This window comes from Trifolium pratense, linkage group LG2 (assembly GCF_020283565.1).
Source record: "Trifolium pratense cultivar HEN17-A07 linkage group LG2, ARS_RC_1.1, whole genome shotgun sequence".
Taxonomy (NCBI): domain Eukaryota; kingdom Viridiplantae; phylum Streptophyta; class Magnoliopsida; order Fabales; family Fabaceae; genus Trifolium; species Trifolium pratense.
In genome coordinates this window covers 35,651,030-35,673,874 of record NC_060060.1, presented here as the reverse complement: position 1 = coordinate 35,673,874, position 22,845 = coordinate 35,651,030, and the positions used below count along the sequence as shown (strand labels likewise).

Below are 22,845 nucleotides of genomic sequence, written 5' to 3'. Positions count from 1 at the left end.
TTGCATTTTTAACACTTTTAAAAAATTGACTACATAAATTTTAAAATATATTTGGCTTTTTTAACTAGTATCCGAAGACACTATTTAACCTTTTTTTTAAAGAATATTTTTATGTTGGATTTGGTACAATTTGCCTAAACAAAAACTCATAAAAATCTGAATTATCTAGACCATCTTCTCCCAAAAATTAGAAGTTTGACAAAAAAATAAAAAAAAAAAAACTCATAAAACCAATTTCTAATTCGACTTTGACGAAAGGCCGGCACTGAAAAGGCAGGGACAAACGTTCATAAATTGTTTTATTGATTGCGCCCTGCACTTCCAACGAGTCCCTCAACTCCTACCTATCCCACAAAGTTATTGCAAAATTTTTGAAGTAGATAAAAGTTTACGCACTTGATATCATTTTCGTAGCACCGTTATTAGGGTGTAGTATATTACTAGTATTTTCATGTCACCTACCTACCTGTTTGCCTGAGGAGGAGGATATGCCGGGGCACATATTACAACTAAATTTATAACTAATATGAATTTTACAAAATTCACCGTTGCATAGAAAGTTTATATTGTTTAGATCATTCATAAATATTAATTGCAACAAATGTGAAAATGTGGGACTTAAAAAATTAAATATTAATTAAACATATTTTTTTATGTCATTTTCATATTTATATATGCTAGTTCAATTGCTAATTTTTAACTAATATTTACACTAATACTTGAACTAATATGTGTACCGAGTTACTTATAATCATCAATAATAAACTCTAAATTAATACTTAGATTAATATTTGTACAAATATGTATACCGAATGACTTAAAAAAATTATTAATAATACATTTAAATTAATACTCTACATATAAAAAAGATATTTTTTTTTGGGTGGGGTGGGCCGTGGCCCACCTCAGCTCACCCCCAGGTCCGCTAATGAGAATGAGAGTTCTGATGATAAGAATACGAATGTAAACACCGATTGTAATAACTGTCTAAAACTATCGATTGTTACCAGATATTTCATATGTTATCAATCCGACCATTCAATATCACATAACTGGACTAACACACGAATGAGAATCTTTTATGATCGGACTCCAAATATACAAAGAGATCGTAATAATTGTCTCATCGGAGACCTAATTTTTATGAAAGGGCCATGAGGTTTGACTAAAGCTGATTTTTACAGGATATTTTATCAATCAGACCGTTCAATATCACCTAATTGGACTAACATACGAATGATAATAAGAATTTTGATGATCGAATTTCAAAGGTACAGACTGATTGTAATAACTGTCTTATTGTAGACCTAATTTTTATAAAAGGACAATAATATTTGACTAAGTTTGACCGGATATTTCAATTTTTATTAATTTCACCGTTCAATATCACCTAATTCGACTAATATACGAATGATAAAGATAATTTTGATAACGAGACTCCGATCATATTAACTGGTTGTAGTAATTGTCTCATCGGAGTCCTGATGTTTATGAAAAGGCCACAAAGTTTGACTAAAACTTTTACCATATATTTCAAACTTTATCAATCCACTTTATATTTATTATGTCTGAGTTGACTTAAGAATTGTCGAACTATGATTCTGATAAATGAGTAGACTTAAAATTAACCAAGTCAATTTATGCGACGTGACAGTGTAAAGTTTTATTTTTAAATTCAATTAAATAAAAATAATTTGTAATTTATTTTATTATATTTATTATTATTATTATTATTATTAAAAATAATTATAAAAAAAAGGTGTAAGCCAAAAAAAATTATAATAAAAAAGGTAAATGAAAAACCCAGAACATGGGTGGGTTGTCTTCAATATCACCGCATCCATTCTCACATTGCTTCTGTTCATTGTCACCTATTTAGAAGAACCAATTAGAGTCAACTTCGTGGATTAAATCCATCGTCGTATGGTTGTTTGACCAAAAAATAGCGGTCTCGTCTCGTAAGAAGTAAAAAGAGAAAGATGGAGTGGTGTGTGTCAATGCCAAAGGTAGAACTCCATGCTCACCTTAATGGATCCATTCGAGATTCCACCCTTCTGTAAGTTTTGTTTTTTCTCCTTCTACTTTTCCCCCAACACTTCACCTCTATTTATTTAATCTTTTTCTTTTCCCAGAGAACTTGCTAAAGGTTTGGGTGATAAAGGTCTCATAGATTTCTCCCAAGTAGAGCATGTTATCCTCAAAAGTATGCCCTCTCTTTCTTCTCTTCCAATCTCACTAATGTTATCAATTTGCTTTTTAGGATGGATGAATCATATTCATATGTATACATTTCACTATTATTATAATTTCGGTACATTTAGGGACTGTAATATAGTGACACCGCTTCACACATTTAGGGACCAATTAAATGGACTGTATTTAGTTTACCAGCATTTATTATTAGATAGAAATTAGAGTTTCGTGGCAGAGACCTGGTTTACGGGTCTCTGTTCGTCTTGTGCAGAGACCTGGTTATTAATAATAATATATTTGCCATTCAAAAATAAAATAAAAAATTAGAGTAGCCCTGCAGTGGAAAAAAGACTTGATTGCTTTTGTTAATACTGATTATGGTTTTATAAATACAGATGATCGTTCATTAGCCGAGGTATTCAAGCTGTTTGATGTGATCCACATTCTTACAACTGATCACGCGACTGTTACAAGAATTACTAAAGAAGTATGTCTGATTGCTTAGTGCCTAACTGTCGATATTTTATTAATTCAAATTTATTGCTTTTGCATTTATGCTAGCAACTTCTATAAGCAGGTAGTTGAAGATTTTGCTTCAGAGAATGTTGTATATGTCGAGTTGAGGACTACTCCAAAGGTAGCTAAACGATCTCAGTTTGTAGTTTTGTGTACTTGTTTCCATGGATTTGGTGAAGAAAATATGTTCTTAATTTCATGCAGAAAAATGACTCCAAAGGAATGAGCAAACACTCTTATATTGAAGCTGTACTCGAAGGTCTAAGAGCTGTCAGTTCAGTTGATGTGGATTTTATTCCGAACAGTGAGGAGCTTAAACATCTTTCGAATCCTTTACTCTCAACCACAAATGATAAATGTAATGAAAATACTAGGAAAAAGATCTTTGTTAGGCTTCTCTTAAGCATTGACCGTAGGGAGACAACAGAAGCAGCAATGGAGACTGTAAGTATAATGCACAAATAATGAAATGATTTGAGCAAACTTAAGGCTGTTTGTTACTTCCTTTGAATAATCCGCTTCTTTTCTGCAGGTCATGCTTGCGCTGAAAATGAGGCATTTTGGGGTCGCTGGAATTGACCTGTCTGGGAATCCAGCTGTTGGTGAATGGTATATCAGCTTGATCAACGATTCCAGTGTAGTATTTTATTTCAAATATTAAAATTTGATGCTTAAGCTCAAAATCACTTGTTATCATTTGCAGGGTTACATATTTGCCAGCATTAAAATTTGCACGAGAACAAGGTCTCAGTGTAACTCTTCATTGTGGAGAGGTGCTTTAGTATTTTCCTGTACCTGTTACTGTTGTTGTTTCCCTGGCTGGTTTATTTTTATGACCTAATGTTTTTAGGTACCTAATTCGAGGGAGATACATGATATGCTTGACTTTCTTCCCGAGAGGATTGGACATGCATGTTTCTTTGAGGAGGACCATTGGAGAAAGCTGAAGTCCTCTAAAATTCTGGTAGGACTTGTGATGCCTTTAGTTACACTAATGATATGATAAACCAAAATAGTAGTAATGTATTATGATTTGTGTGGCAACAAGAGGAAAATTTTCCTTGTAAATAATCAATAGGTAAATGGTTATGCATACTCAAACATTTTTTCCCTGTCAAATTTGAAGTTTTATTTGATCCGGAATAAGTGGAAGTCACGATGTCCTACTTCTACTAATCATCCCTTAAGAGCTTCTGATTGTGGCCAAGTTTGAATGCATATGATATTTTCTCTTCCCAATATTTTAATTGCCAAGTTACATATATTCTATATCATCATTTTCAGGTTGAACTTTGTTTGACATCAAATATTAGGACATTGTCCGTTCCATCAATAGATGCTCATCATTTTGGTAGGTTCTTTTGTTTATTTTTTAAATTGAAAATCATAAATATAGAATTAATAAAAGAACCTCGTTGTATTGTTTACATCAGTCGTTGTAGTATAGTGGTAAGTATTCCCGCCTGTCACGCGGGTGACCCGGGTTTGATCCCCGGCAACGGTGATTATTTTTTTTTTAAGAGAATTTGGTTTTGCAATTCAAAAAGGGTTAGCGGCACAACTTGTTGCTTGTTTGCCTTTCATTCATATGTAATTATCATATATTTATTAATGGTATTGACTTTAAAGGGCCATATAAGAGAGAATTAGGGAATTTAGGAGTTTTATCTTTAAAATAGAACATAAATACCCTCACAGAACCAGGAAAGACATTTTTCACCAAGAGAAGCTGATCCAGTGATCCCCCTTCTGAATTCATTCCACGCAGCTGTATATTAGACTTTGATCAAGGAATCAAGTTCAATCAGTAATATCATGCTTTTGTTGTTGCAGTGGATTTGTATAATGCAAAACATCCTGTAGTCCTGTGTACTGATGACTCAGGTGTGTTCTCTACCAGTGTCTCCAACGAATACAAAATTGCTGCTTCTTCATTTGGTAAGTTTGACTATACTCACGCACTCAATAGAATTCAAACTAATGGCTAATAAACTTTGCTGACTACTTGTTGATTTGGATGCTATGTAGGCCTTGGAAGGAAGGAGACGTTTGAGTTATCAAAGAATGCAGTTGAATTTATATTTGCGGATAATACGGTAAAGGAAGATTTAAGAAATATTTTTAGTTCAGCAGCAAAGAATCTGGAGCTCTAGATAGAGTTACGTACATGGGGATTGTGTGGATGTGTATTTAGGTCATTCGATGTTATGATGCTTACTAGTTTACAGCGAGGGGACGCAACTTACTGCTATTATGTTAGTAGACAATTAGTTAACAAGGTTCGCTTAGGCTGGTACTTCCGTCTGGTGCTTCAGAATAGATTGAAATTGGTTATTCGTAAAAAATCATTTATAAATCAGGTATTCAAGTGATTATTCTGGGAGGTTTCAGTGGTTAGTGAAATTGGAGATGGTCAAGTCATTAGGCATTAGGTATGTGTTGATCAAGTGGCTGCTATAAGCCAAATTTTATATTTGACCACTATAGATGACTAGATGAGTGGCTATGTTCTTGTCCATATTATGCCATGCAATACAACAAGAGACTCTTTTTCTTGGGGATGCAAGATTCCAACAGTAGACCAAAGCATGAGTTTAATTTTATGCAGTCCAAAATAATACTCAGGAATTTATTCAACCATTTCTATCAATTTTTATATCCATATTTCACTTGCCATTCAACTTTTTAATATAATTTGTAGATTAAAAAAACATGTATAACATGTCAAGGGTATTTTGATAATTATAAGTGTACCCTCATGAATATACATTGCAAGTAGGGTTGGGAACAGGCCAGGCCTTGACAGGCCTGAGCCTGGCCTACGATTTTTTTTCAGGCCTGAGCCTGGCCTGTGGCCTATCAAATGTTATTTTTTTTGGTCTGGCCTGAGCCTTTTAAAAGTCTGGCCTGGCCTTGTAGCCTGTTTAAAAGCCTGTGTTACATTAAAACTTCTCTATATAGTTTTTTTAAATAGGCTAAACAGGCCTTAAAAAGTTCACATTTAAATTTTTATAATTTCTACAACATTAAGAAAAAGCTAATAATATGATTAACACAATAATTAAAAACTAATAAAATAACAAATACGATTACGAAAAGTCGCAATAATTAAAAGCTAATAATATTTATATAAATAATATTTTTTTATAAGATATAAATAATAATATTATATAAATAATAATTATTATAAACAGGCCGGCCTATCAGGCTTCGTAGGCCTTTTTAGAAGCATAAGCCTGGCCTATTTATGTAAACAGGCCGTTTTCAAAGCCTAAGCCTGGCATTTTTAATAACCAGGCCAGGCCAGGCTTATACAGGCCAGGCTGAAGGCCCCTGTAGGCCGCCTGGCCTATTCCCAACCCTAATTGCAAGTCAAACATATGTAAGGTTCCAAAAAAATTATAGTATTAACCAATCACTTTTTAACATATGTAAGGTTCCAAAAAACATACGTAAGAAACATAATCGTAAAAAAATTCTGTCAAAAACAAAATAATCGTAAAAAAATAGAATTAAAAGTGACACTGTATTAATATTGTCTATAAATATTAGCTCAAATGAACAAATGTTGATTTATTAAAAAATAAATAAAAAAGAAAAAATGTTGATATTATTAGGTAGATGCTTTTATTCAAATTAGATGTTTTTATACGAATTCAAATTTGAGACTTTATAATTGCATGTATAAATTTCTGCAGTGTTTTTCATTTCGTGTAAGAAAATAAATAGTATATTGCCTAGAAGATACTATAAGATTTTGGTGTCAAATTTATTGAAAGATATGTGATTAAATAATGATAAAAAAAAATTAAATTAGTATTTTACAAAAAAATCCAAAAAATAATTGCTTTTGAGAGTATAACCTAGCAATTCGCGAAGGCAAATGCTAACATGTGCCCTAAGGGCACATTTTAAAGTGCATTTAATTAACTAATATCCCACTTAATTTATTTCAAAAATAGCAATAATTAACTTTATTAATTAAAAGATATGATCCACTATATTTATTGCCTATTTAAAAGAATTGAAAATGCAAAATATGATATGATGCCAAATTTGATTTATGATCACGCGCTTGGTAATACGACCATAATTATATGCATCGAATTTTTTCTTGGTTTGTTAACAATCGGGCTTATAGTACTCCAGGTAATACTTGATTTATGTTAACTTGTGTTTTTTGTTTTTTTTTTTGGTGAACAAAATCGAGTATTAATTATAGTATTATGTTGTAATGGTAACGATGGTTAGTACTATTTTAACTTTTGAATTGCTAATATGTTTTAGAATTTTATAATACTTACTATAATTTGTTTTTCACTTAAAAAGAAAAGTTTTGTAGCAAAAAAAATTGACCAAGCGCGTGATCATACATCAAGTATTTGATAAGTATTATATTTTGTCTATGCAATTTTCTTAAAAGGGTAATAAATATAGTGAACCATGTCTTTTAATTAATAAAATTGATTATTGCTATTTTTAAAGTAAATTAAATGGGATATTAGTTAATTAAATGCACCTTAAAATGTGCCCTTAGGGCACATGTTAGCAGAACCCATTAGGGAATATCAATAAAATCAAATAGAAAAAGTTTAATTAAGGAAAGGTTAAATTTACCAAATCCAATATAAAATTCAGTAGGCCATGGTTTCTTCTAAACCGCCATACATAACAAATCTTATAAGTGATGGAAGAAGCATTATTTTGTCTATACAAGCAAAAGAAAATGCAACTAATCAATAGCTAATTGATTTAACGGTAATTGACGTTGAATTTAGAAGCGTAGTTCGATCCCCTACAATTACAATTAGAATGAGGTTAGAATCACTTGATGATAAAACTGATCCCCAAACTAGATTAAACGGTACAATCAAATAATGGTGGTGAACAAAAAAATGCAATTAAGCAAGAAAATGACATTATCTATTTTGACAAAGGTAAAAAGGATTTTTCTCAGAAAAAAAAAAGGTGATTAAAAAGAAGAAAGGACAGTGGTTCAGAATTTGATGGGATTTATGTAATTAATTAACTGGTAAATAAGCATCTCTTACCAAACAACAATACATTGCTTCGTTCGGTTCATTCTGAAAACTGGAAAACACAGCACATTACCTTTCTTGTGCATTCATTATCACATTCTTGATTTCTTGAATTCCAATCACCAATCAGTAATCGCATTCAAGATTAATTGGATCCGAAATCCGAATACACCACCGAACAATCTAGAACAATCAAGTTAATTTTCACCGATGATAATTGATAACTCTTATGGTATAACTGAATCTTCTTACATCTCGATCGCAATTTCATAATGTCTTGGGGATTAGGTTGGAAGAGACCTTCCGAAATCTTCCACCTCACTCTCAGCTATGGTAACGACGATCCACCGGAGAGTCTCGCTCGGACTTCAACCTCATCTCGTTCGTCATCAGCATCGTCATCATCTTCTTCATCTTCAAACTCCTCAATCCTTTCTCAAGATCAGGACCTCGGTTTTCGAATTGAATTGGATTGGTCATCATCGGATGATGAAGATCAGGTTGCTCTTAAGCTTCAGTCACAACTCATGGTGGCTTTACCGATGCCGCAGGATACGGTTGTGATTGAGCTGTTGCCTCGTGAAGATGATCAGAATTCGGTGGATTTGGTTATGAAAGTTGTTAAGAGAAGGGATCCACTCAGAGCTATTACAATGGCTAAGGCGGTTAACTCTGGTCAACAGACTGATGGTACTGGTGTTTTGACACGGTTGTTGCGCTCTGATTTGGTTCCCTCGTCGCCGGAAGCTGAAGATAGTATTCCCCGTGGTGGCGGCCAACATTGGACCAGTCTTGCTGTGCTCAGTATTTGTGGCTGTGGCTTGACGGTGAGCTTTATTTTGTCCTTGTTCAATGCGAGTTCCGGTTATCAAGTTCATTTTATCATTACATTATTCTTCTGATATGAATATAATTTTATGCAGTTAATTAATAATTTGAATTTGTGACTTTAAATTTTTAACATGCAGTTAGGTTTTACCTTTGTGATTCATATTTATAATTTTGTAAATCTGATGGCTGTTGATTGATATGTATAATTTCCAAAATCGAAGGAATTAGTTAGTCTGGTTTTGTTTATTCTCTGATTTATTGCTAAGTAGCATGAAATATTCATGTTGTATTGTTATGTTTGCTTGCATGTTATGTGTTCCCTGATGCTTTGGAAGTGCATTGGGTTTTATAATTTAGGCGTGGAAATCAAACACGATTGAGTTGGATCAGGGGTGTTTTTAATACTATATTTGTGTACAGGTATTTCCAGTAGAGCTTACACAATTGCCGCATATTGAAAAACTTTATCTAAATAACAACAAGCTGGCTGTTTTGCCACCCGAGCTTGGTGAGCTAAGAAGCTTAAGAGTGCTTAGAGTTGACAACAACATGCTTATATCTGTACCTGGTAAGCTTCTCGTTGTCCAGATTATTACCATGCAAGGATAGTATTGAATCAGTTGTTTATAAATGTGTGTGCCTTGTACAAGTAGAAAGATTTTCACATCCTCTAATAAGTGCACTTAGCAATGTTTGGTTAGTAGTAGAAAGATTTTCACATCCTCCAACAGCACTACTTGAAAGTAATGAGCAATGTTAGGTTACATGAAGCTACCAACTGAAAACAAACATTGAAACATTGATTGTATTTGGTAAGGGATGTTTTGGGCCTCATTTAATGCAGCAATGTGTTCAAAATGACCTTCTGGATTCCAGACCCACATTGAATGCCCTCCCCTGTAGTATTTGTTATTGAGATATTTCCTGAAGTATTTTGAGGTTTTAAGATTAGTTTTTGTTTCTTGATTTTATCTGATTTTTTATTTTTGCTTTTTGAGCAGCGGAACTGAGACAGTGTGTGGAATTGGTGGAGTTGTCATTGGAACACAACAGGCTTGTTCGGCCTCTTCTTGACTTCAGGTTTTTGGATTAGATGGTTTTTGCGAATTTGTTTGGACTTCATGTATTATTCTGGTCTTACTGTTGCCATGTATTATAGGGCTATGTCTGAACTACGTGTTCTTAGGCTATTTGGAAATCCTCTTGAGTTTCTTCCGGAAATTTTGCCCCTGCACAAACTTCGTCATCTTTCTCTTGCAAATATTAGGATTGTCGCAGATGAAAATTTGAGATCAGTAAACGTGCAAATAGAGGTAGCATTTTGCAAACTAACTGGACTATTTTCTGTGATTAAAACATATTACATATTTAATTAAAATACTTTTGCTGGTCATTGCAGATGGAAAACAGTTCATATTTTGGTGCATCTAGGCATAAACTTAGTGCTGCTTTCTCTCTTATATTCCGTTTTTCTTCTTGTCATCACCCTTTACTAGCATCTGCTCTAGGGAAGATTATGCAAGACCAAGGAAATAGAGAATTTGTAGGTAAAGACGAGAATGCAGTGCGGCAGCTCATAAGTATGATAAGCAGTGACAACTGTCACGTGGTATGTTTTAGTGGGTCTAGAGATCACCACAAGTTTTTTATGTTTATTCTGCTGCTACATTTGATCATCATGATTATTCTTAATATTTTACAGGTTGAACAAGCCTGCTCTGCTCTTTCAGCCCTTGCCTCTGATGATTCTGTCGCACTGCAGCTGATGAAGGCAGATATTATGCAACCAATTGGAATAGTTCTGAAGTCTGCAGGTCGGGAAGAGGTTATATCTGTATTGCAAGTTGTGGTTCGGTTGGCTTTCACATCTGATATTGTTGCTGAGAAGATGTTGACAAAGGATGTTTTGAAATCATTGAAAATCTTATGTGCGCATAAAGATCCAGAGGCAAGTTAGTTTCTTTTCGTTATAATGATTTAATTGATTCCATACAAGTTTGATAAAATATTTTTTGTTTTCACTTTTAATTAGAGAACTGTCATATTTTCATTCTGTTTTTTGTCTTTCAAAGAGATGCATGATGGGAAACAGTAGAAAACAATCTTTTTTGTTTTAACTATTTCATGTACAAATCTTGGCCAACAATTAACACAGCAAAAACAAAAGTGGTTATTTTGCAATTAAAATTTAAAAGTGAAAAAAATTAAAACACTAAACAAGTTCTGAAATCAAACAAATCATTATATTTTACAATCTTTTAATTTAAAGGTTTACTCCATAGGTGCAAACAATTAACACGCCAAAAACAAGTGGTTATTTTGTAATTAAAATTTAAAAGTGAAAAAAATTAAAACACTAAACTATTTCTGAAATCAAACAAAATCCTTATATTTTACAATCTTTTAATTTAAAGGTTTACTCCATAGGTGCAAAGGCTAGCTCTGTTAGCTGTTGGGAATTTGGCCTTTTGTCTGGAGAATCGTCGCATCCTTGTTACTTCTGAAAGCTTGCGAGAACTTCTCCTACGCCTGGCTGTTGCAACTGCACCACGTGTTTATAAAGCTGCCGCACGTGCTTTGGCAATTCTTGGTTTGTCTCTGGATATAAATTTTTCTGTTTTTCAGAGAGTTTTATTCTGATTATTGAATGGGTTAATTCATTCTTGCTTTTGTTGTAGGAGAAAATGAAAATCTGAGGCGTGCAATAAGAGGGAGACAAGTGGCAAAGCAAGGGCTTCGCATACTCTCAATGGATGGAGGTGGGATGAAAGGTTTAGCAACCGTGCAAATGTTAAAGGAAATTGAAAAGGGGACTGGAAAACGAATACATGAGTTATTTGATTTAATATGCGGTACATCAACGGGTGGAATGCTAGCTGTTTCCCTTGGGATGAAGTTAATGACTTTAGAAGAATGTGAAGATATATACAAAAATCTTGGTAATGGCACAGATTATATTTTAAAATTTTATGGATCTATTTATATGGCCTGCCATTGTTAGTAAGCTGAATCAATTTTTAATCAGGGAAACTTGTTTTTGCTGAGCCTGTTCCCAAGGACAACGAAGCTGCAACTTGGAGAGACAAGTTAGATCAACTTTATAAGAGTTCATCACAAAGTTTTAGAGTTGTTGTTCACGGATCAAAAGTATGCACTTCTTTTCTTTGTTCTTTTTTTTGTCAATTTTTTTTATCACCCCTCTCTCTCTCTTACATACATTTGAACATGCTCTTACAATATGAATTAATCTTGACCAACTACCAATGAATAGTCAATATTAAATTTCTTTAAATAATTATAAAACATTTAAATCATCTGACGAATGGCAATGGGTATTTTTGGAATATAAAGTAGTATTAACTATTTTTTTATGTACTCTTTGGTATTTGTGATTTGCCACTTATAAAAAAAACCGGAGGGAGTAAAAACCAATATTTATCATTAAAAAAAAAGCTAAACTAACTAATAGTTGTCAGTTTGTTTGAACTTTGACCTAACTGATTAATAACAGATTTCAACTATAGCAATGTTTATTATATATAAATGCAAATAGAAGCTGCTGCATGAGATACATAGGTATTAGCATAGTGCATAATGTATTCTTTTCTCTGCAGCTGTTAGCAATTTGGACAGCTATATTTATCTATCTCTGTATTTCTAATTCGATGCCCTAAAGCAGTATTTTAACTTGTTGTCTTGCAGCACAGTGCAGATCAGTTTGAGAGGCTATTGAAGGAAATGTGTGCTGATGAGGATGGGGATCTATTAATCGATTCTGCTGTAAAAAATGTGCCCAAAGTTTTTGTAGTATCAACCTTAGTGAACATGATGCCAGCACAACCCTTCATATTTCGCAATTATCAGGTGTGAATCTATTTATTTTTTTGTTGGTGTTTATAATGGCTTCTAAGTTACACTTTTCCATGGTTTTTGATATATTGGTTCTTGATAATCTTCAATTCTCTTGCCCGCTCACCCTTTCTGCTTTTACCATCCACAATTGTAGTACCCTGCTGGAACACCCGAGGTGGCTCTTGGAGCATCAGACAGTTCAGGGATCGCTGTGTTAACATCACCTATGAGTGCACATGTAGGCTATAAGCGCAGTGCATTCATTGGAAGTTGTAAGCATCAAGTCTGGCAGGCTATCAGAGCGTCGTCTGCTGCTCCGTATTATCTTGATGATTTCTCTGATGGTACTGATGGCTCTGCTGTTGTTTGCATCAATTTGCCTGTATTTAAGTTTTTGTTTTTTCCTTTTCTGTATTGTTTTTGACATGTATCTCTTCATCCTCCAATGGCCCTAAGATGTCAACCGCTGGCAAGATGGAGCAATAGTGGCAAATAATCCTACAATTTTCGCAATAAGAGAAGCGCAACTTCTGTGGCCTGACACAAAAATTGATTGTCTTGTTTCGATAGGATGCGGTTCTGTTCCAACTAAGGTAAATAATCTTTGTTTTAAATCTAATAATATTCTGCATTTGGAAAAGAAAATCAAGGACCTTGGTAGTTATTCCGGTGTCACATTTTTCCTTAAACATGAAAGTTAGAAAGAATTTGATTGTTAAATTTTATTTTAAGAGACTTGTTATTGACTGTTGAAGTTCTCGAGTTACTAATTTTATTATTGTATTGTAGATACGAAAAGGTGGTTGGCGCTATATGGATACTGGACAAGTGTTGGTAGAGAGTGCATGCTCTGTTGATAGGGTGGAGGAAGCTTTAAGTACATTGCTACCTATGCTTCCTGAGATACATTATTATCGTTTCAATCCAGGTATCTTGCTTGCATTTTGGAGTGTAGGAATGGAATAATCTTCATTTACCTTTCATCCAATTCTATTTGAATCAATTTTCAGAAATTTCTTATTCTCTTTCAATTTTAACTTCATTTTTTTCTTTGTTTAATGAAGTGTCATTAAACAGCTGATATACTTCAAAAGAACTTATTCTCAGTAAGTGTTCTATGTGTTTCTTGCCTTACAGTTGATGAACGCTGTGATATGGAACTTGATGAGACAGATCCAACTATTTGGCTAAGGTTGGAATCTTCAGTTGAAGAATATATACAGCAGAATCATCTAGCATTTGAAAATGCCTGCGAGAGATTGCTTCTTCCTTTGCAGCATGAGGACAAGTGGTCAGCGAATCTGAGAACTAAATTGCCCAAGACAAAAGAGTCAATTGAGGGTATTGTGGATCATAAGTTTTCTACGATGTAAATTTTCACTTTCATTGATTCCTCCCTTAAATATTGAGATTGTTTTTATCCTGTTTTATCAGGTGTGAATGGCCCCACTTTAGGATGGAGGCGTAATGTTCTACTTGTTGAAGCTTCACATAATCCGGATTCTGGAAGATCGATCCACCATGCCCGGGGACTTGAGTCATTTTGTGCTCGTAATGGCATACGACTATCCCTCATGCAAGGTTTGTCTGGGGCTGTAAAGACAGTGCCATCATCTGCATTCCCAACTCCATTTGCGTCACCTCTGTTTACAGGAAGCTTCCCTTCAAGTCCACTCGTGTATAGTCCTGATATTGGTCAAAGGATTGGACGAATTGATCTGGTCCCCCCTTTAAGTTTAGATGGTCTACAGGGAAAAACAGTTGCATCACCTCCATTGTCTCCTCGAGGACTTAGACAGTTCTCTATGCCTGTCAAAGCATTGCATGAGAAATTGCAGAATTCCCCACAAGTGGGTGTTATCCATTTGACTCTTCAAGCTGACTCAGATGGCTTAATTATTAGGTATTTGCTAATATGTTTTATAAATCCCTGTTCGTGGTAACCAAGTTATTTTTCTACATATAGATGGAACACTGATAATGCTGCCCTTTTATTAAGTTGGCACAATGATGTATTTGTGGTGGCTGAACCTGGAGAGCTTGCTGAGAAGTTTCTACAAAGTGTAAAATTCAGTTTATTGTCAACAATGAGGAGCCATCGCAGAAAGGGTGCATCTCTCCTAGCCAATGTTTCTACTATATCTGATTTAGTTGCCTTTAAACCTTATTTCCAAATTGGTGGCATTGTTCACCGATATCTAGGACGTCAAACCCTGGTATATCTACATCCTTTGTCTTCTTTATAAGGTTTTGAAATCAAATAATATATTTGAAGCTTGAGCTGGATATCTCTTTTGTAGGTAATGGAAGATAATCAAGAAATTGGTTCGTATATGTTTCGTAGGACTGTCCCTTCTATGCACTTATCAGCTGATGATGTACGATGGATGGTATGTGCGCTGCTCCCACTTTAAATTTCTAATTGTCCCTCTGGATATAAATTTTGATGGAGCTTCACTTAAACTATTAAGGGCACTCTTATTGGCTGTTATACATCCTTCTCTTTCATCGGTCTAATCTTGAGGTTTATGGTATAGAATGGTGGTTGAATGTTAGCCCGTTGATTTAACTGGCCTTTTATGGGTGAATATATTGGGAATATAACACATTCCTTCTTTGAAAATAGACTTTCGAGAAACCCCTCTGTATGGATTATAATTTTGCTGTGACAATAGCTTTGCCTGATTTTTAAAGCATCTTGACTGTGTGGGTATCGTAGGCCTGTAAGGATCATCTACAGTTTGGTTCTACGGTGGTGAAAATAGATTTTGATGAATTGGTTTTGTAAAATTTAGTTAAAAGTGAGTTAAGGTAAAATGGTTTATAATTGGATACATTTACATGAAATTTAGTCGAATAATAAACTAGAGTGTAGGCCCCCAAAGACACCAAAAATTAATTTGAAGTCTTCAGAATCACTTTTGGCTCTCCCAGAAGTGAATCGAAACATTTGCTTAGTCAAATATTTTTCTCATCACCTACTTTTCTAGGAACAATCTTTGTTTTGAATAAGAATGACAATAACACAACAATAGCTTGTCGTCATAGCTTTTTAATATCGATGAGAACCATGCCTTCCTTTCTTATGCCTTCAGCTTAAGATGTACTGGAGTTAGTGTTGTATGGCATCTATGTTCTCCAGTGCAAAAACATTTTTAATGGTGTAGGAGGGTAGAAGGGAGAGAAATTGCTAGTTATTTGGAGCTTTAGATCCTGTCATTCATATACATGAAAATGTTCTGACTCATTTCTGTTTTATGCTTTCGTTGGCATCTTTAATAATCTAGGTTGGAGCTTGGAGAGACAGGATAATTATATGCACAGGGACATATGGACCTACTCTTGCTCTTATCAAGGCCTTTCTCGACTCTGGTGCCAAAGCTGTTATATGTTCTTCAAATGAACCCCCCGAACCTCAGTTGACAACCTTGGATGGTACAAATGAGCTGAATGTGATGGAAAATGGAAAGTTTGAAATTGGAGAGGATGAAGGAGATGATGAGAACATACCGGCCAGTCCATTAAGTGACTGGGAAGATAGTGATGCTGAGAAAAATGTGGACATCGCTTCTTTTTGGGACGATGATGAAGAGGAACTGTCACAATTTATTTGTCAGTTGTATGAATCATTATTTAGGGAGGGTGCTAGTGTCAATGTTGCTTTGCAACATGCCCTCGCCTCTCATCGAAGAATGGGGTATGTGTGCCATCTCCCTGGTGTACAATAATTTGTTCTGAATCTTACAAAATAATAATTAAAAAAAATCAAAAAACAAAGAATGAGTCTCTTGTGTGAGAGCATATATAAAATTATAGAGTGGATAACCAATTTTGAGGCATATAAACACATGCACTGTCATTTGTTTACTATATCCCTCTGTTAGTTTGTTTCCTTGTGCCTGTGTGACTAATACATATTGATGTAAACTTCAGTTACATTCTTAAATAGAGGACTAAAAATCAGACTTAAAAAAGAAAAATATTGAGAGGGTTTATTTTACATTTGCTCTAAATGTTTCCATTACATTATGCTCCTCCATTTGTTTTCACTATAATATAGTTGGGTCGTAATAATTTTACTTTATGTCATTACACCTGGGGTTCATTATCTCTGCAGATCTTCTAAATTCGAATTTGAAATAGCGTCATTATTTTGTAAACCAGATTCCCTAATACTCTATAGTTTATTCAGCTTTATATATTATCCTTTAAAGGTCAAAATTCTAACACCTGTTTAGCAAACAATAAGTTGGTTTTCAATATGGTTGGTAATAATCTGTAAGTTCCAGGCAAGCAATTACTGAAACTTGTAACATATTCTGAGTTGACCGTTCTTGTTTCCAAAATCTAATGCTGAAATCAAGGAGAAAAAGTAAGAAAAACTTGATCAATGACCCTAGTCAAAACAATAGTAAAGATTATGCTGCTTTACTATGGGCTTCATGAGTCCATATGCATGCATGCATGCATAATGGTTGATTGTGGAATACACTCAGTGAAACACACAGGGAGTAGATATAATAATGTTCGGTGTTTTTTTTTTTCCCACCCATAATCAGTTAATTGAATTAATGTGTTATTCTTGAATTTCGTAGCTGTATTTTGAATTGCAAGTATCCTATTCCATTTCATTATCAGCTGATAATATTATTTCAGTCATTGTTATGAACGAATGCGCACAAAGTCCTTTTTTTTTTCTTCTTTCTTTCCAAAACAGTGCACCATTTCATTTCAAACATATTTAATCAACTAGTATAATTTTAAAGTCAAAGAGAATCTTCTAACAGAAGAATTATCAGCCAGACAGCAGATCATAGGACCACCCGGTGCCCTAAAAGCACAAAACTAAGACAATGAAAGATCAACCTATTTTCTTTGCCCAAGGCATGATAGGTGGAGATTAACTTTGAATCTAAATGGATAATAAAAACTAAAAAAGTGAACCATTGAGTTCTAGTCTAGCGCCCTTAGAATTAATTTATAAAAAATGTGAACATTCTCAAAAGTGATTTTCACGGGAACTTGGTTGATGAGAATAAAATAGAAGTAAATCACTAAATTTGTTTCTGAAATTGTAATTATCGATCAATCGAAATTTGCAAATAATATTGAAGGAAGAGAGTAGTGTGTCCTACATCACATTGAAAGTTTCAATTATCATGCTTTTCATAAAAGCATGTTCCAATTTAGAAGATGCTCCAAATAGAAAATCAAATTTAGGACAATGACCTCAACTATCTTTATTTATAGGTCTCTTTCATGGACCCAATTCAAAAGGAGCTATAAAATCAGTGTCATTGCTACTAACAGCCATTCAAACCAAAATTCCAAATAAAATGATAATGAATGCTTCTGCACCAGTTGCTATAGGCACAAGAGGCACAATTGGATCTCTAGTTAGAAAGGAAATTGAATACTTCACTAGTCAGAAAGGAAATTCACAAAAGTCTCAGCCACACTTTGTGAACATGTTTTCTAGCAAACCTAAGGCTAGTTTCTGGATGTTGTTAAAGAGGAAGAAGCAAAGAAGTCCAAATGAATTTCTATCAAAAACATGTTCTGTTAGACAAGTAACAGAAAACAATCATTTCAGTAGGATTCCTGGTTACAGCTACAGGATCCTTAAGGATCATGACTTCAACTAAATCTTTGTGGAGTTATTATGTTGTTACATGTTCATGTTACTTTTCACTTTGTGTTGCCAGTTGCCACAGTGGGCAATTTTATCTATTTATTTTGGGTTTCATGTTGATTTCAAGTTCTCACTGTCTTTCTTAATGTATCTGGTACTGACACTTTAAAGTTGAAGTTCAATTATTTCATTTTTTCAAATGATTATTATCAGTGGCAATGTGTCAGTATATTATCGATGTCAATATGTCAAACAAAAGGATCAAACACTTGATTTGAGGATATGTTGTGACTTTGTCTATCAGCATTTTTTGCAAATATATTGATTAATATTTTTGGACATATATAAACTTGGTGCATGATAACCACAAAAATTTTGGGTGCTTGCTTCACCAAGATTAGCATTGAAATTTCTATGCAAAGAATCCTCATATTACTTGAAATCCTTTAAATACAGTTGCTTAAAAAATTGGTATAGAAATATGGATTGTTTTTTGTTGCCTGAATCAAATACTGCGTTCAGATGAATAATTGTTTGTTGGTATGATGAGGAACAAAAAATAAAAAAAGTGAAAGGATCACAGGGAATTGAACCCGACGTGAATCGAACACGCAACCTTCTGATCTGGAGTCAGACGCGCTACCATTGCGCCACGGATCCTGTTGTTCTTCTTTTCGTTGATGTATAATATATATTTAAGCAAATGATATGAATTTGTTCATTGAGTCTGATTTCGAGAGTGTGAGGATTTGCATCATCATCATCATGTGGTAAAATAAAACTTAAGAGAATTATCGTTGTTAGCTCTCAGATCATGGCAAATTTTCTTCTACTGTTTTGTTTTGTGGTAATTGATAGATAGGCTCATTTATAAAGTCTTCATTGTTGAGAAGGTAATAGTAATAGCACCTTAATGTATGTTTCTTGAATTCTATTTATAAAGTCATGGACCAAGGATGTTAATAGAGAAAGTTAATTATGGATAAATGAGCTAAAACAATACACCTTTCTTTAGATCTCCATATATTAGCTTGTTAAAGAGCCTAATCACATAAACAACATGACATTTCATCTACTACCAAATCAGCAAACCAAAGTAGCTAGATGATTCATTCAATTGTATTTATTTGCACAATGATTTAGTAGAAAATTCCGTCAGAGGTAGGATCATAAATCAAAGTGACATCAGAATATAACAATCTAACATTGATGATTCCTCAATCCTATAGCAATAGCATCTCAAATAAGCATTGAGTACATCGCTACCTAAAGTATAATCACAGAAAACAGTCAAATCAATGCATTATAACGAAGCTAAAAAACCTCTTCGTAACTACCTAAGCTAACATAAGCTATGATTGTTAATTAGAGTTTTGGCAGGAACAGACTCGCAAAAGGTTTTCGCATCAATAAATTTTGGTGAAGATGAAAGATGCAATCACCGACATTGAAGAGACAATGTTATCAACGAACACTAAGATGAAGGTCTCATGCAAGTAGCATGAAACGGAAAAAAATGTGAGAGACGGAGATTGCATGTATTACGGATGAAAGTTACCATTTACAAAGGGATGTGTCGTTTCTCAGAGAATGTGAGTGAGAAACGAGAGTGGAAGATACTCAAGGTTAGGCTTTATTTGAATTGACGGAATAGAATGAGGGCTGAACCTGGACTTGAAAAAGAAACATCTTTTCATTTTAATTAGGAGAGGGAAAAAAAATTATTAAGAGAAGTGGGTAACTTGTTCAGCAAGTTACCAGTTGTAACTAACTGTTAACCACCTTCTAACAGTCACAACTAACTTCTATAACTATCATAGCTAACTCCTATAAAGCTAGTAAACCTGATAGTTGAGTTAAGATTGCAGTGAGTGTGAAGTCTCATCATCCTCTAATACAAACCTTCCCTAGTTTGAATTCTCTCCTCTCTCCGATTCAACCAGAAACTTGTCAACACATCAATGAGTGCGCGGAAGATTATCAGCTTTGAAGAAGGATGGGAGATTTTGAAGACGGGTATCGCAAAGCTCCAGAACATTGTAGAAGAATTGGAGCCTAACTTCACTTCTGAGGAACACATGAAGCTATATACGTAAGTATCAATCAATCACTCAGAATAATTCTACGGTCAGGGGACTACAATTTATCTTTTTCTTTTTTCTGCTGAGAAACTGTATTAGAGAATTCTGCTTTAGTTTGGCCAGGGCAATGTGTGGCTATGATGATGCTCAAGAATTATGCTTTTCAAGATTTCTGGTATATGTTATTTTTATTTTCTGCTGAGAAACTGTTAGATGTTCAAGATTTCTGCTTTAGTTTGGCCAGGACGATGTGCTACTTTGACGGTGTTTGTTTAAGTGGAACAAACCAATCACACTTAAAATTAATAAGTGTGAGTAGTTAGTCCAAGTGTTCATCCCTCACTTTGAAATTGAATGGAAAAAAATGAAGAATATGTAAAATATATACTCAACTTCTAAAATATCTAAAAAAAATTGTTTTTTAACATAAAATTTTGTCTTTTAAGTTTCTTGTCAAAAACAATTGGTCATGTGGTTCCATTGGCAAAAGAAATTCAGTACGGGATATATCATACAAATCAGAAGATTAATAGTAGTTGATAGCATACAAAAGGGATATTAAGTGTGCATTAAAATAGATTACAGAACCATATGAAACTAAACACACACACTGATAAACATAATATGATCACCGATCAATATTGCTAGAGTACTATTTATTCATACATAAGCACTACCCTAGTGCCACTACCTAGGACTGCTACTTATTTCTTGTTTGCTCACTCTTCACTCCAATTCCTTCAGGAAATCTTCATTGTCAACCAACACCTACAAAGTAGCACAAGGAAGATGAATCATCCCACACTCTTTAAATTGCAAACATACCATGATACACTATAAATTGGGAATTGGATTTGCCGCAGTTACTGTTGTCAACAGTCCGATTTAGATCAACGGTTAAGATCGGTTAACTGTGTCATCTGAACCGTCTAATCTCAAACGAAAGGCCGTGACTGAAAACAGCGTGTGTCTAATACAATAGTATCTATAAACTGTGGCCATACAGCTTATAAGCTAATTTTCAGCAGATGCATATAAATTGCAGCATACTCCTAGTACAGTCCTACTCAATATGACTAAAGGGAAAAATTAACTTACAGTTTTCCATCCATCTGGGTCTAAAAAGGCAACAATTTTGGTGCCAATGCCAGAAACTGGCCCTGGTTTTGTAGTGATCTTCCCTCCAACCTCTTGTGCGACTAGGTTGACTACCTCAGCGCTCTTGTATACATCATCGGTACCAATTGCAATCTGTTATAGATAGATGAAACAAATTTAATTTAAGGCTTACATAGATTTGCAGAAAGCTAGTTTACTCTTCAACAAGGTCACATAATTTAACTTCTTAAAAAAAAGGTCACATAATTTAACTAATCTCCTATAATTTTTTTTTAATATAATTATATTATCAAATAATAGAATTATATTGTTAAAACAAATAATTAAACATAAAAAAATATCACACCACAAGTGTATTCAATTAGGATTTCAATGGATTTTAAAAGACTTTTTTATGATGACAAAATCCTGTGGTATTCAATTAGGATTTTAAAAGACTTTTAAAAAGTCTAGTGATATTCAATTAGGATTTTAAAAGACTTTAAAAAAGTCTAGTGGTATTCAATCAAGACTCTTTACAACTTACAAAAAGTCTTGTGGTATTCAAAAGTATTCTAATTTCGATGGATTGTTTAAAAAATAGGATTTTAATGGATTTTGATGGACTTTTTAGTGAATTTTGAGCTACAAAAAGTCTTTCCTCATATCATGAGATTTTGATGGATTCTTTTTTTTTTTTTTCTTTCATCTTTCCTCATGTTTCTATTTCAGGTTTCCTGATTATCCCATGTTTTTTATAATCGCTAATATTTTCTCCCTACCTCTCTATTGCCGTCGGAACTCATCAGTTCAAAATATGTTCTTCTCTTACAATTTGCTATATTATCCATACATATAATTATAAACCTCTAACATAAATTTTACTGAGTTTCTTCTCTTACAAGTGGAATGGATTATATATACTTTTCAATCAATTATAACTTGTGTTAGATCAAAAATGTCTTCAACGTATATCACTCACAAAAAACGATTTGCTATATTGTTCAATAATCATCACACATATACCACTCTCAAAATTCTTCAACATAATTTTTTTTTTTGTTTTTAATTTAACGTGTAATTTTTTTTCCCATCTGTTATGTTTTTATTTTTTATTTGTTTTGTTTTCTTGATTCATTGATTTTTATTTTGTTATATTGATTAATTGTTATTATTAATATTGGATGTTATTTTAGGAAATCAATAACTTTGTTTCTTTTTTTAAAAAAAAATTACTAAATCATTTGAAATCATAAAAATCCATAAAGTACTCTAAAATCTAGAAAATCTGTGTAATCAATTCTTTAAAGTCTTGATTTGAAAATCGTGATTGTTGAAAATGTCATTTAAAATCCCACAAAGTCAATACAATCCCACAAAATCTTCAAGACTTTTTTTGTTAAAATAGTCCTTTGAAAACCCAATTCAATACACCCCAAGTAATTCAAATTGTTCAAAACACCAATATACAAAAAACACATTAGGCATTTGAAAATTTGGTTTTGGATATGGATCTTCGGTTAAATAATTGCTTTTCGTATTTGGATAACCTAACCATATATTAATGAACCGGTTAATTTCATTTTAGAATTAACCGGTTTTT

General features: G+C 33.6%; 3 protein-coding genes, 1 long non-coding RNA gene and 1 other non-coding gene across 5 annotated transcripts; 3 read left to right on the top strand and 2 right to left on the bottom strand.

Annotated features, from left to right (window-relative positions):
- The first annotated feature begins 1,792 nt into the window (after positions 1-1,792).
- Positions 1,793-5,084, top strand: LOC123909738 (N6-mAMP deaminase). Its single transcript, XM_045960619.1, has 11 exons — positions 1,793-2,056; positions 2,133-2,203; positions 2,589-2,680; positions 2,771-2,830; positions 2,914-3,153; positions 3,242-3,318; positions 3,413-3,482; positions 3,560-3,673; positions 3,994-4,060; positions 4,543-4,647; positions 4,738-5,084. Exons 1-11 carry the CDS (start codon positions 1,980-1,982, stop codon positions 4,860-4,862), a joined length of 1,098 nt encoding a protein of 365 aa, XP_045816575.1. The 5' UTR covers positions 1,793-1,979; the 3' UTR covers positions 4,863-5,084.
- Positions 5,085-7,612: 2,528 nt separating this feature from the next.
- LOC123911089 (phospholipase A I) lies at positions 7,613-16,276 on the top strand. The gene is made up of 18 exons (XM_045962434.1): positions 7,613-8,575; positions 9,000-9,147; positions 9,581-9,659; positions 9,739-9,892; positions 9,979-10,188; positions 10,282-10,527; positions 11,007-11,169; positions 11,258-11,518; positions 11,605-11,726; positions 12,282-12,443; positions 12,586-12,775; positions 12,888-13,024; positions 13,221-13,359; positions 13,569-13,772; positions 13,866-14,334; positions 14,431-14,647; positions 14,732-14,821; positions 15,719-16,276. The coding sequence occupies exons 1-18, from the start codon at positions 8,021-8,023 to the stop codon at positions 16,157-16,159; spliced, it is 3,987 nt and encodes a 1,328-aa protein (XP_045818390.1). The 5' UTR covers positions 7,613-8,020; the 3' UTR covers positions 16,160-16,276.
- A 1,497-nt stretch (positions 16,277-17,773) lies between these two features.
- On the top strand, positions 17,774-18,076 carry LOC123904646. The gene has a single exon (XM_045954282.1). It carries the CDS (start codon positions 17,774-17,776, stop codon positions 18,074-18,076), a length of 303 nt encoding a protein of 100 aa, XP_045810238.1.
- A 575-nt stretch (positions 18,077-18,651) lies between these two features.
- On the bottom strand, positions 18,652-18,723 carry TRNAW-CCA. The gene has a single exon. It is a non-coding gene; the product is annotated as a tRNA-Trp (tRNA).
- Positions 18,724-20,659: 1,936 nt separating this feature from the next.
- Positions 20,660-21,514, bottom strand: LOC123909816. Its single transcript, XR_006810016.1, has 2 exons — positions 21,243-21,514; positions 20,660-20,912 (listed from the first exon to the last, which is right to left on the bottom strand). It is a non-coding gene; the product is annotated as an uncharacterized LOC123909816 (long non-coding RNA).
- Positions 21,515-22,845: the final 1,331 nt, after the last annotated feature.

Bases quoted from the DNA above. Each gene is read 5' to 3' on its own strand.
- LOC123911089 (XM_045962434.1), top strand. From the start codon at position 8,021: ATGTCTTGGGGATTAGGTTGGAAGAGACCTTCCGAAATCTTCCACCTC. The intron at 9,148-9,580 runs GTAAGCTTCTCG...CTTTTTGAGCAG, and splicing joins CATGCTTATATCTGTACCTG to CGGAACTGAGACAGTGTGTG. The intron at 13,773-13,865 runs GTATTGTGGATC...CTGTTTTATCAG, and splicing joins GACAAAAGAGTCAATTGAGG to GTGTGAATGGCCCCACTTTA.
- LOC123909738 (XM_045960619.1), top strand. From the start codon at position 1,980: ATGGAGTGGTGTGTGTCAATGCCAAAGGTAGAACTCCATGCTCACCTT. The intron at 2,681-2,770 runs GTATGTCTGATT...TTCTATAAGCAG, and splicing joins TTACAAGAATTACTAAAGAA to GTAGTTGAAGATTTTGCTTC. The intron at 3,319-3,412 runs GTATATCAGCTT...TATCATTTGCAG, and splicing joins AATCCAGCTGTTGGTGAATG to GGTTACATATTTGCCAGCAT.
- LOC123904646 (XM_045954282.1), top strand. From the start codon at position 17,774: ATGAATGCTTCTGCACCAGTTGCTATAGGCACAAGAGGCACAATTGGA.